This window comes from Tauraco erythrolophus, chromosome 6 (assembly GCF_009769465.1).
Source record: "Tauraco erythrolophus isolate bTauEry1 chromosome 6, bTauEry1.pri, whole genome shotgun sequence".
In the NCBI taxonomy this organism is placed as follows: domain Eukaryota; kingdom Metazoa; phylum Chordata; class Aves; order Musophagiformes; family Musophagidae; genus Tauraco; species Tauraco erythrolophus.
In genome coordinates, this window is record NC_141470.1 from 12,806,453 (window position 1) to 12,820,415 (window position 13,963).

At 40.0% G+C, this 13,963-nt stretch overlaps 1 protein-coding gene across 2 annotated transcripts in view; it reads left to right on the forward strand.

Moving 5' to 3' along the window:
* Nucleotides 1–13,963, forward strand: part of ABCC8 (ATP binding cassette subfamily C member 8) — a 79,995-nt gene that overhangs the window by 19,903 nt on the left and 46,129 nt on the right. For both annotated transcript variants that reach the window (XM_086614010.1, XM_086614011.1), the window contains exons 9-11: nucleotides 7,323–7,457; nucleotides 8,934–9,096; nucleotides 13,885–13,925. In XM_086614010.1, the coding sequence (XP_086470136.1) occupies nucleotides 7,323–7,457; nucleotides 8,934–9,096; nucleotides 13,885–13,925 (339 nt within the window). The remainder of the gene's footprint in view (nucleotides 1–7,322; nucleotides 7,458–8,933; nucleotides 9,097–13,884; nucleotides 13,926–13,963) is intronic.

Sequence of the window (13,963 nt, forward strand, 5' to 3'; positions counted from 1 at the left end):
ATTTGTTATATTAAATGGTTTTGCTACTTTATCCTCTTCGGTGTCTTTTGTCTCCTATCTCTAAATACCACTCTCATCCTTTCAGTCCCCTTTCCCACATGCACGACAGAGCAGGTCACTGTTCTAACTCACACTCAATCGCCTGGTGACTCCTCGTTCCATGTCCTGTAGCTTTGTGTAATGCCCTTGTGTTTTATCAAGTCTTTAAGATGAGGAAAGCAGAGTCTCATCTCAGAGTACTTTTGCCATTGATTTAAATTAATCCTAAGCATGTTCCCTTGCAGAAACAGGGGTTCATATGCAATGTCCAACATGGAAACGTGGTGTTTTTACCTCCTCCGTTGTTCCAGCTTTATAGATTGTGCGTTGTGTCACTTGAACTTGCAGAGCTACTGAAAAACTAATCTAATCAAAACTGGTCTATTTTCAGTAAGGTAGTATTCCTCTGAGTCTGTGAAGTGGTGAATCTCACTGGATGGTCATGTGATTAATTTAAGTTTATGCTAGTGAGAAGGTAGAGCAGACACAGAGTAGTAGTAGGAGGCCAGAGCGATCTCAGTACAACCTTGGATCATTTTTCAAAGTTCACGCTTGCTGAAACAATGAGAAATTCAAATTACTTAGTTTAGAAGAGCTAGTACTTAAACAAAACTGTAGAAACCTCCTGCACTTCCATTTAGGAACTTACTGGGAAAGTTGACGGTAAAGCATGTGGTTTCATCTGATATTAATACAGTACCGTGCAATTCTTTCTGCTTTCTTCCAGCTACTTGGCATATTTCTGTTGAGAGTGCTTCAATGCTAAAAGTAAATACAAACAAAAGAGGCAGTGGACTTTAAATCCACTCAATATTTTCTAAAAGTATCACTTAGTTTCAAAAACATGATGAAAACTCCGTTGTGTTCATGTCACAAAGGTGGTCTGGTTCCAGCACTACATAGAGGCTGATTTGGCTGGTGTGGAAGTCAGAAAGCTGCAAGTAATATACCCAGCTGCTCTGCATTTTGGGTTGCCTGCTCTTGCCCGAAGATGAAATCGTTTTCATGGGACTGTATACGGACTGCAACTGGTAGATCACGTTTCCAGTTTCTAATGTGGCTTTAGGAGTGTTGCTTAGGAGTTCTTGTGTCCATCAACATCTGCTACTGGTAATTTTCTTCTATAAGATGTTGAGCACGTAAGAATATTACATTGAAAAGTTGGGGATGGGGAAGAAAAGCCAGCCGTTCAGGTGATTATATAAATTATTTGAATGTCCTTCAAAGAGTAAGGTGCTAGACTACTGACCATCAGGAGAGCTGAATTCGTTTCTGACAATAGAGATGCATATTAAAATTAAATGGATTTTAGAGTTGTTTTTGTTGAAACCAGGAGATTTTGGTCAAGCTGCTACAGCTCAGATAAGCAAGTCCTCCTTTGTGAGGATCGTAAAATAATCTGATTGTATGATTAACAGATTAATTTTCTAACCTGGAAAAAACCTCCCTGGTTTAAGTATTTTCCCTGGGTTTATTTTTTTCTTGACCAAGGAAAATACTAGGGAGGGGCAATGACGGTCCTTCTTCGTTCTCAGTGATAGTGAAGTTTTGAATGCATCTTGTGTCCTCTTTGTGTAGTCTCATTCTTTGGGACGTATTTGGTCTCTGGAAAACCAGCTAGTACCCTCTTGAAATAGTCTGGGAGTCTTCACGCTTTTGCTATGTGTTTGAAACCTAATATGTTACCATATGTCTTCTAGTATCTCTGTGGTAGTGAGGGGTAGATTGCTTCTGAGACTGCAGAAGGATGTGGAGGAAGGAGAAGTCTGTCTGAATCTCTGGTAAAACTTTCGTTAACTCCAATGAGAGTTGTGTAAAGCCTCAAATCAGGATAGTGCGCGCATTAAGGTGTAAACAATCAGCAGCTTACTAACTGATGACTTCTTTTAACTGTGCTTTCGTGGCTAGGGTTTGCGTTTACAACACGTGAGAGCTGTATATAACTATACCTGTTAAAATATTCAGATTTAAAGTGGTTGTAGTCATATTTATACAGGTCATAGTGTGGCTGCATTCATGTGGTATAAATGCATTTGCTGCCTTTTTGTGTAGGAGTAACTGCATCAGGGTATAGACATGTTTTCCTGATCTGTTCTGGAGAGGTTTATATGCCAGTTAAAAACTTTTTACTTTCTAGAATTCATCATAGAATCATAGAATGGTTAGGGCTGGAAGGGACCTTCAAAGGTCATCTAGTCCAACCCCCCTGCAAGGAACAGGGATATCTCCTACTAGATCAGGTTGCTCAGGGCCTTGTCCAACCTGGCCTTGAACGTCTCCAGGGATGGAGCATCCACCACCTCTTTGGGCAACCTGTTCCAGTGTTCTACCACTCTCATAGTAAAAAATTTTTTCCTAATATCCAACCTGAACCTACCTCCCTCTATTTTAAAACCATTACCCCTTGTCCTATCATAACTGGCCGTCCTGAACAGCCTCTCCCCATCTTTCCTGTAGGCCCCCTTGAGGTACTGGAAGACCGCTATAAGGTCACCCCGGAGCCTCCTCTTCTCCAGGCTGAACAGCCCCAACTCTTTCAGCCTGTCCTCATAGGAAAGGTGCTCCAGCCCTCTTATCATCTTCGTGGCCCTCCTCTGGACCCTCTCCAACTGGTCCATGTCCTTCTTATGTTGGGGACTCCAGAACTGGACGCAGTACTCCAAGTGAGGTCTCACGAGGGCAGAGTAGAGGGGGAGAATCACCTCCCTCGACCTGCTGGCCACGCTCCTCTTGATGCAGCCCAGGACGCGGTTGGCCTTCTGGGCCGCAAGAGCACATTGCCGGCTCATATTGAGCTTCTCGTCCACCAGTACTCCCAAGTCCTTCTCCTCAGGGCTGCTCTCGATCCAATCACCACCCAGTCTGTATTTATGCCTGGGATTGCCACGACCCAGATGTAGGACCTTGCATTTGGCCTGGTTAAACTTCATGAGGTTGGTACGGGCCCACCTCTCCAGCCTGTCAAGGTCCCTCTGGATGGCATCCCTCCCTTCCAGCGTGTCGACGGCACCACACAGCTTGGTGTCATCGGCGAACTTGCTGAGGGTGCACTCCATGCCACTGTCCACGTCACCGACAAAGATGTTGAAGAGGGCCGGGCCCAACACGGACCCCTGAGGGACGCCACTTGTGACCGGTCTCCACTTGGACATTGAGCCGTTGACCACTACTCTCTGAGTGCGGCCATTGAGCCAATTCCTTATCCACCGAGTGGTCCATCCATCAAACCCATGACTCTCTAATTTAGAGAGAAGAATGTCGTGCGGGACAGTGTCAAAAGCTTTGCACAAGTCCAGGTAGATGACATCCATTAATTAAAAAATGTTGATGAATATCGCAATTATCAGCAGGAATTTTTCAGAAAGAAACTTGACATTTTTTAGCATCAAGATGGTTTCACTGAAATTATAGGGGGAAAAAACTGGAAACCTGATTATTTTAAAGAGAGGGGAGGGGAGATCAAGGAACATGTCCTTATACTGATTTCTAATTGCAAAAGAGAAGACAACTATAATGAAAAGAAACTTACATGAAATATATTAAATATGTTTACAGGTTGGCAGTTTGTTAGTAATAATTTGGATATCAGAGTATTTTTTGTCCATTTACTAGAAGTACCCTGCAGTAAGAAATCAGTGATTGTATACTGCTTAGATGATATTGCTGAAAGAGCTACAAGACTTTAAGAGTCCACCCCTTTAATGATAATGTTTAGGGTCCAGTTATACCCTAGCCTTAGTCTCCATTGTAAGTCTGTTAGCAAAACAGGTGATGGAAGAGGCACCAATTTCATGTTGACTTTTTGTAAGACCCCTCTGGCAGCTCAGTGTAGAGAGCGCTTTAGTGCAGCTGAGAAGCCAATTTCATGGCATGTTCTGTAACAACATTTTGCTCTAATGTGCCAGAAGTCACACGGTCGTAAAGATTTCCTGATGGTCTTCTGAAAATATTATTGTATTTGCATTAAAATTCACCCTGCGATGCTCCTTAGGAGATGAGGACAGTGTCAAAGCGTGCTCCTGTTTTGTGGATGGTGCAGTCATTGCAAGGCACAAATCAATCAGTCACGTTGGTCACAAGGGTTTCTTCAAAACATGTTTCCGCAACATTCATTCAGTACGTTGTTTTATGAGGCAGTGAATGAAATTACTGGATGCTTGAGAGAGGGCTAATAAAAAGTTGCACAAGCTTCATTATTATTTAAAACAGATTTTTAATTGTTTTGTAGCTCTTAAACTAACAATCAGCACTTCAGCATCTGCTGTAGATTTTGTAATAGCCGTTCATAACAAGTTAAATTATCTGGGTTTTCTATACAATCCAGATAATTTGAGCCCCATCTTTGCTCTGACTGGAGTCAATAGGAGCTTTATCATTGCCTTAACTTACTGTTTGAAGGCCATTGAAGTCCATGAAAAGAGGCCCGGGGATGCCCATCAATTGAAAGATGCCCTCAGTAGGTTTGGCTCAAACCCTGGGAGCAAAATGAAGCCCTATGAAGGCTTTCTCCCCCACCTTCGTTTCATAAACACTCTTGTTTGACTTCATTGTGATTATTAAAGAATCCTGTATTCTCATATCTCTGGTTCACTGGCAGGGGTAGCTTACAGCTGTAATGAAAGGATGTTTGTCTCTTTCAAAACTGGCCACAAAGCAGTCTCTGGCTGAAAGTATTTCTTATCTTCAATAAATAATCAAGACAAAATAACCAGAGCTATTGGTGAGCTTCTTGCTCGTGATGTATATCTGGCAGGTAAGAGCTTTGGGATTTTGAAGCAAAGTGTTTCATTACACAGTTTGTAAAAAAATATGATCATTACCTTCTCAGAAATATTAATGAGAGCCTTCCCATCTGCCAGATGCTGTCCTCGAGCAGTTCAGATATTATCTACGTACTGTTTATTCTTGACTGTGGGGTATGATAAATATAAAATTACTTGCAATAATGCTTACAGATTTCAGCGCTTTTCAGATAAAAGCATTCGCATACTTACATTGAGATTATTTTTTTCTCATACATGATGAATATGTTTTAGAAGTTTACCCTTATTATCACGATATAAAGAAGACAAAAATGGGATAATTTTTAGTCTATTGTGAAAATACAGAATTTTGTTGCAAAGACTGACCCTTTCAATAGCCAGGACGGGGTTGGGAAAGCAGGTGTGAGCTAGCAACTCCCTCTGGATCCAATAGCTAGAATAGCTTTCCTTTCGTCTATGGGAGAGGCTGAGGCTGTGTTTCTGGGACCAGATGGTCCCATAATGTCCTTGACACTCAACCAGTAGCAGGGGAAGGCAGTAAAGCAGGGAGTCAGTATTCTGCATTGCCTTTGTATTATTGAACATCTCTTAACTGTGCACTGTTCGATGCTTTCCTGTATTTTGAGTGCCTAGATGGTCTGCCCGTGAAGAAGCACTGGGGAACAAATATCTTGACCTATAAAGACCAAGACCATTTCATGTTTTGGAGGGGAGCTTTGACAGGGCTATCTGACAGGGGCCTTGCATGTTTTCTTTGGCTTCATACATTCATGGATTTCCTGACTTCAGATGAAAGATGATTTCTTACTTGTCACTAGAAGATTTTTAATTTACAATTTAACCTTTGCTCTTACTAGATTTGTGGTGTATAGAATCATAGAATGGTTTAGGGTTGGAAAGGACCTCAAAGATCATCTAGTTCCAACCCCCCTGCCATGGGCAGGGAAACCCTCCACTACACCAGGTTGCCCAAAGCCTTATCCAACCTGGCCTTGAACACTTCCAGGGATGGGGCATCTACAACTCCTCTGGGCCATGTGTACATACAATAGGACTTTACTTTCACGTTATCGTGTGTTTCCTAAGTAAATACTGTGTCTGGTTTTGAGTGTCATGTTTTACTTTAGTTCATCTGCAGAGAGGCATTAAAGGATTGTTAAGGGGGAAAAAAATACTCTGTATTTTCTCTCTGTGTGTCTTAAATTCTTGAAAATATCAAGATGGCTATGTGGAAACTAAGGACTCTTTTTCTTCATGGAAACACCCAATTCCTATAAATATGTGTGGGAATGGATGGGTGTATGACTACTGAGCTTTGAAATGATGGAAGATAGTGTTTGTGTGAGGGTTATGAGAATATGTGAGTACAGCGTGAATAGTAGATAATGCTTTAAGGAAATTTCCAGTTATTTATTTTCTAATTAAGGAAAATGGTGTATGAAATTAACTTTCTGTCACTATGTCTTCTGATTAATTTATCAGCTTGTACTGATAAATTATATGGAGCGTCAGTGCTCCAGGAGTCAGTTATTAGAATGGTGGTAATTAACATTGGTGGCTTATATACCTTGTTTGTGTTTATTGAGCTGCTTACAGTATCCCTTTCCATGCAGACTGTGGCTTTCTTTCTAGGCTCTTATTTATCCAAAGACATACCTTTTTTTTTTTTTCTTAAGCTGTTTCTCTAACTGTTTCTTAACAGTCATTGCCAGTCTGGTTCTGTGCATCCTTAAAACAGTTCCTTACAAGTTCATGTTAGAGTTTATTTGAAGTAGAGGTTCTTAGTAATATGATTTATGATGTTCCTTTTTCATGTACTGCTCAGTAGTAATGTCATGTTAACATTTACAAGATCAGTTGTATTTTTAATCATATTTCATGTGAGTTTCTATAGTAAACAAAGAAGCATTCCTTCTTTGTGCGGATCTCATATGTTGTAGACTAGTCAGTTCTGATCAAACTGTGAGATGTGACTTCTCCCCCAGTGTAAAAATGCTTATATGTCAAAGAAAAAAAAATTGTAACTCGGAGAAAATGCATGCTATGTCATCTGGCCAATGGGGAGAAAATATTTCATAGTGACTGTAAAAGGAATATCTCAGTGTATTACTTGGAAATATTTAAAAATAACATCTGAATTTTATTTAAAGACTTTTTTATAACTATATTTACTTTTAAATAAAGTTATTTTAAATAGCTGTGATAGTTACATTATAGAAGACATGCAATTTGTACAGCCTTCTTCTGTTCATAATGGGGAGTCCATGAAATGGAAATACACAGAATCCACAAGCTGGGGAGGAATACTAGGTGGGGATATTTGGTCCTCTGACAGAATGTCCTGACTGATCAAACCCCACTGTGCCAGCGATGCAGAACGTACAATGTTTGGGAGTAGGGTTAGCTGCAGTGGCTGTTGTTTTTGAACGTGCTGTCCAGTTACCCTGTGATTGGTCTTTGTGGTGCATACCCAGAGTTAAGATATCCCAAGCCTTCCTCTCACTTTGTTTTCTCCAACAGATAATTGTGGGAGTTCTTCTGCTCTACTACCTTCTTGGAATCAGTGCCTTAATTGGAGCAGCAGTAATCATAGTCCTTGCACCTGTTCAGTACTTTGTAGCAACAAAACTCTCACAGGCCCAGAGAAGCACATTGGTAAGTGTCTTCAAACTCGTATGTGATACAAATGGCACCTCTGGTAATTATGCATTGGTCCGTGTTTGGAATTACAAAGCTAACCATGGATGTTGACCAAGAACTGATTCTCAAACGTTGGTAACGTTCAAGAATGTGAAAACATGGTAAGCGTAAGCAGTAAAGATGCAGTTTTGAGGGTTTATATTTTTCAACAGGCATGTGTTTCCCTAAAGCAAAAAAACTTCAGATCTTTCTAACTTACAAATGTAAATGGTCAGTAATCGTTGACTGAAACGGCTTTATGCAGTCAGATGGTGCACAAATGAATCGTGCAGGGTAAGTTGTGCAAGGGGAAAGGAAGTAGGAATGCTGCATCCAAATTCAGACCCCAGATGCATCATAGCTGTGGAAATCTATCAAAGTGATTTATTTAAATAAGCTATGGACAGTCCTAACTCCCACAGGATGTTCCTTAACTGGAGAGCTTAGAGGTCTGCTCAGTCACAAGCTGTTCCTTGGTCCCTCACTTGGCTTGTCTATAATTTGAATCAGCTGTATCACTGCCAAAAAAGTTACCTTGGTTCATTGGAATTGCCATGCCTAGCTGCTCTGAACCTTATCCCCACTTTCAGCGACTGTTGCACTGCCAAGGAAGCCATGTGAACCCGTAGCGGAGCCAGACAGCTTGCTGAAATCTCTTCTGCCACAAATCATGGGTAGTAATGAATGTTACTTGTGCATGTTCCTTTGTGAAAAGTAATGCCTTCACATCAACAGTATACACCCTTCTAGAAACGTAGGCAGCATCCGTCCTCGTAGCATCCAAGCAGACAGTCAGCATCCCCTAGAAATTCCTGCAGATGGGAGCAGAGCATTTTGTGCTAGAAATGTACCGCTGCGGTACAAAGATCCTTGAGCTAGCCTGAGAACTGGAAGCAGCCTAACTTCCAGTTATGCTTTACTGGGAGTGTAACTTTACCAGTGTTATTATTGTGCCTGAGCTAGCTGGCCCTGCTCGGAGCCAAGGCTCCCTACAGCATGACGGCTTCTTGCTGATGTGGTCTTGCTGCTTTGCAGCCTTGGCACCACTGTTTCCACACCACGTTGACTGGGCATAGCAGTGTGCCCAGTCATAGCTTGCCCGTGTGTTCTGGTCTCCTCTGTACATGGTCAGCGCCTGTTGAAAATGCAGCCAGTGTGCTGGGTGGTAGAAGTCATGAGAGGCTGCCTTGCAAGTGATCAAAAAGCTGACAGAGGAGTAAAATTTTTAGTACAAACTATATGACTTAGAAGTGCAAACCAATAGCCGTTTCACTGGAGCTCCAGGGAAGCTCACCTTCGTGAAAAACAACAGCAAAACATCTGAATGGACACAACTAGGAAAGCATACCTGACTGATTACAAGGGGCTGCATACGATTTGTGTGATCCTTATGTTTAGGGGGCAGGGGTTTTAATTGTACTCTTTAAGTAAACGTGTATGTAAATGTTGCAGGAGTACTCCAATGAGAGACTGAAGAAGACAAACGAGATGCTTCGAGGCATTAAACTCCTTAAACTCTATGCGTGGGAACACATCTTTCACAGCAGCGTAGAGGAAACCAGACAAAAAGAAATGACTAGCCTCAAGTCTTTTGCCCTTTATACCTCCATATCGAGTAAGTCTTTTCATTCTAATCTGCTGTTCAATTGAAGTTCTACCACATTATTAGCTACTAATGAGTTTACCATTTCTCTGTTCAGATCGTTTCAGTTGCTTTAGGTTCTGATCCGTACTTCTTGCTTTCCATTTAGTCAGATTTTCCATTTAATTCAGTAGAATTTTGCCTGTATGGGAAATATGCCTAAAAGAGAAAGTCAAGATTAATGCTTCATAGCATTAGTTTTTCTGGAGAAAAGTGTTTAAGGGACAAGTGTTTCACAGGCTACCTTCAGCCAGCAATATTCTCCTCTATAACACAGCATTTGGGAAGAAACCTTTGTTGATGTTTGTTTTCCTTCTGCATTTTGCACCATTCAGTATATCGTAATATCATGTGACAGGAATCGTCTTTGCATTGAAGCTCCATCAGATAGTACTTACACTTTCTTACTTAAAATTCAGATTGTTTATGAAAACAAATTATTCTTACGAGCATTTCTATGTCCTGAAAAGGAAAATAGGAGAATCCTGGCAATTTCAACATTCCATATCTAGATTCTTTTGTGTCTTGTTATTTACAAGCTGGTCTGAGGCATTTATCATCCTTTTAAAAAGACTTAGGGCCAGTTACACTTTGTAATTGAGGAGGTCATATGCAACACCTGTATAATTGCTACTGTAATACTTCAGAAATAATTAGTCAAGTCATGCTGAAGAACACTGTTTATGTAATCTGTAAGATATTCCGGAAATGGAAACATCTAGTGAGAAGTATTCGAATGCCACAAGGTACCTGTACAAATACCTTCCAGGGTAATAAGGAGAACGACTCCTTTAGAAAATAATTTGCAGTCTGGTTGGTATTATTTGATTTCATTTGCCTAAGAGACATTCAGCTGGCTTTCTTCCCTGCCAAATGATCACATAGGTAATGCACTCTGAGGAAAAGATCCTGATCCAACTGAATTTAACTGACATTAAGTTGAGGTTTTCATTGACTTTTGTGACCAGAATTTATCTCTGGGGATCCTGAACTCTCTGCACTGGGAGAGCAGCTTCCATTTTGACATAAACAGAATTTATCTGGAGTAAATTGTGTGACCGGAAACTCCATCCTACACCCAGATCAACACAGATGGCCTCCCTGTGTTTGCAGTGCTTTATGTGGCATTAAAATCTATTTATAGTCAGAGCCACAGGTTCAGCTGTAAGACTGAAGGAGCTGTGGAGGCTTATTTGATTATAAATCCTCAGAGTGTCATTTTTTACAATGAGGAAAGGTATATTCATCTCAAGAGTACTGACTATTCTGTAAAGAAATAGTGACATAAGAATCCATATTATTAAAAACAATTTTAAATGTTTACTAATGCTTCTTGAAACATTCAATGTTTGCATTTGCATTCTTGTTTTTTTTTTATTATGTGTGATATTTATGTGTAAGACACAGTAGATAATTTCTCAGCTAGGGTAAACTAGTGTGGCTTTTTTATGTTGATGTTGCATATCGTTTTGTCTTATTACGGGTTCCTGTAGTTTCAGCTTAGGAGTTCCTTACACCCTCTGTCTTTAGCAGAAATTACACTGATCTATACAAACTTGCATTTTAGAAGACTACCTAGGGAACATAGATATAGGAGAACTCACTGGTTTTCTCACCATAATTATAAATAAAATGGCAGGCATAATCAGCACAAAGTATGTTTTCTAATATTATAGCAAACATATGATTTCTTTTTTTTTTAAGAAAGAAAAAAATAGAATGAAAAAGGCAGTAGATGACCAAGATTTTATGTATTTTTGATGAAGAGGAAGGCAGACACTTACTAGAACATAAGAAAGCAGAAATGAGATGGGGTTTTTATATACTTTAATATTTTTATATTAAAGATGGGTCTTTAATATACAGTGTTGAATAGACTCTGCAACGCTTTCCTAAGTATACTTAGCTATTAACATCAGTGGAAGAATGTGGTTGGAGCTACTTCTATTCATGAGTGATAGATTTGCACTGGATTACAGAAAATATACCTACAAGTTTCAGGACAGTGTTGGCTAGACCACAAGAAAATTCCATTTCAAGACCACATGGAAATTGGATCTCATCTGCCTCGCCTCTGTGCCTGGATCCAGTTTGTATGTATATGGAATTGTTCTTCTGTACTGAAAGAGCTGTTACAGAAATTAACTCTTCCTATAATTTTAATGAAATGTATCCACCAGAATCAAAGCTGAATTGCAAAGTTGGTAGTGACACCTTTTGAGTTCTGACGGTGAGTTCTTTAACTGTAGCAAAGAAGATTCCTAGGTAATTTTTTTCATATTGATTAGTAAGATTTTCCTATGTTCAGTTTTACAGAATTTACTGTACACTATATATTTAGAAAAGACAGAGAAAGAAAGGAATGGTTTTCTAGTTCTATGAATTTCTGCCTAATCTATCAGAAGCAAAGTAACTCCAGGCACTCTCAGAGGAAAATAACAGTAGTTACTATCCTAAACTATTCAGAAACCACTGAAAATGTTTTCCCCAGTTTTCAGTCTGCCTTTTTCCAGTAACAAAGTACTTTTGTCTGAGTCTTATTGAACCAAAAGCCTTGGCTGCAAAATAAATTTATTTTAGAAAACATTTTACTTTTCTGGACACTTGCATAATTGAAAAAATAAAATTAATTAAATACAACCACTCTCAAATTCCAGTGGCTCAATAAGCTTTATTTTTTTTGCTTGAAAGATGATGTTTGAAGTCCTTGGATGTACTTGTGATCTCACATAATAGCAAAATTCAGATCGACTTCTTGGGAGCCACCAAGTGACCCTAGCTGTCTTAACTGCAGCGGGCTTTGCCCGCCCTACAGTATGTTTCATCTGTCCAACTTTGTATTTGACAGGTGTGATCTCATATTCTAGACAAGAGCAGGATCCATCTCTAAGAAGTTTAACAGCTTTGCTAGATTCCCTCATCAGATTCATTCGTAAAAGCAAACTCATGTACTGCAGCAGTCTCAAAGGCAAATTGCAAATACAAAGATTTAATGGAATTAAATAGTAGTACATAGTTTCACTTCTTTTTCAAACTTTCTATGCCGTAACTACCTGCAGTTTATAGAAAGTGTGAAAACTGATCAGGAAGTAGAATCATCAGGAGAAATGAGAGTCTGAACTGAAGCTGCTTTGTATTCCAACACAGAAAAGAACATTTTCCTCAGAAGAATACGTTTTTGCCTACGGCAAGGAGTAAACTATGAATTTCTAGTCTTTAATACGTATTCATTTTCCAAAGGCTAAGCTTTTATTTTGGAAATGTATATACAAATATACCTATATTTTCAAACACCTCCCCTCTGTCAGGGAATCAGAGCTACATGAAATAACACAACTATTTTATTTATGCTTGAGTACAGAGTTTACAAGTATATTACAGGATTCATTAAAGATCTGATAGTACGTTAAGTTCTTCAGGGGATTTATGCCCAGAAAGGGATGGCCAAACAGTCAACTGGAAGTATTTGTGGGTCAAACGATGACACTCCACTTCAAATGAAGTAACTAGGGAGTGCTTTTACTGTCTGAACATTGGCTATACCTGGTAGGAAAAAAGAACAGGCATAGTTTAAACAAAAGAGAAGTGCCTAGCCTCTTACTTTTCTGTTACACATACAGAAAAGTATGTGTAATCTTTTAATTCTATTTTAGCTGTAGATTCTATATTCTTTCTATTGTTTACTTCATGAAATGAAATTGAGCAAAGGTCAAAATGAAAAGGTAGAGGTTAAATAATATCCTCAGGTTGCAACAGAGGGGACAGACGTGTGGGGTAAGATCATAGCCCTGGTTCTGAGTCAAGTTCCTAGATGGATAACTATTTATTACTATGTTCTTAACCCATATTCCTGCCTGATCTAAGAGATCCCTATACCGAAACAGTATTTGCTTATTTCTCACCATATATCTGTTTAATAACCCCTGAATGCTATAGTATATGAGTTGCTATAGTGAGGGAATCCGGGGCACCAAGGCACTGTTTGAGGTCAGGGAGGAAACCGATTCATTGTTTGCATTTTAATAACTCGAGGCCCTGCTGAAATCAAAGCTCTACCACATTGAGGCAGTGTCGGAACCTGTGTCGAGATCCTGAGGACATTCACAAAGTAGCCAAGCCTGACAAAGCAGGAGTAATTATGAGTAAATCCTCCATAAGAATAAACTACATCAATAATACAGTGCAGGGTTGCTAATCTTTCCTTACCCTTTACATTTCATCCCGAAACCTGAGGGGGCCACGAAGCCCCGTACCTCTGAAGCAATGCCCCAGAAGTAGGTCACAACTCGACGTACGTGCCAGTAGCTCTCGCAGGAGTTCCTGCTGCCGGGCTGCAGGATGGGGCAGAGCAAAGTCTCTGCACCACGGCCCATGCAGCCTCTGCTGGGGCTCCTTCCCTCTCACTGCCAGGTGTTCAAGTCACCCGCCAGACCTTGTACCGCTTCTGCCTTTCTGTCCATCATGAGATGGAGACCCGCAGCACTCCTCACCCGAACTGTGTGTGAGCTGATCGCAGCCCAAAACCAGTAGATTAGTCATCTCTGCCAGGGTGTGCCGCTGGGTTCTGTCCTGATGATGTAAAGAGAAGTAAACTGTAGGCATTTTAAAACGCTGTACTGATGTGTGCAGATAGTTGTGCATTTTTCCTGTCTTAAGCCTAAAAAATACCATTGTGAACCAGAGCTAGTATACTGTATTTTAACATTTAGCATGTCTGAATGGAAATTGTTTCTAAATGTTCCTACATGTTTTCCTTCGCAGTCTTTATGAATGCAGCAATACCAATTGCAGCTGTACTTATAGTAAGTATGGACTTTTCTAAGTAGTATCAATTACAACT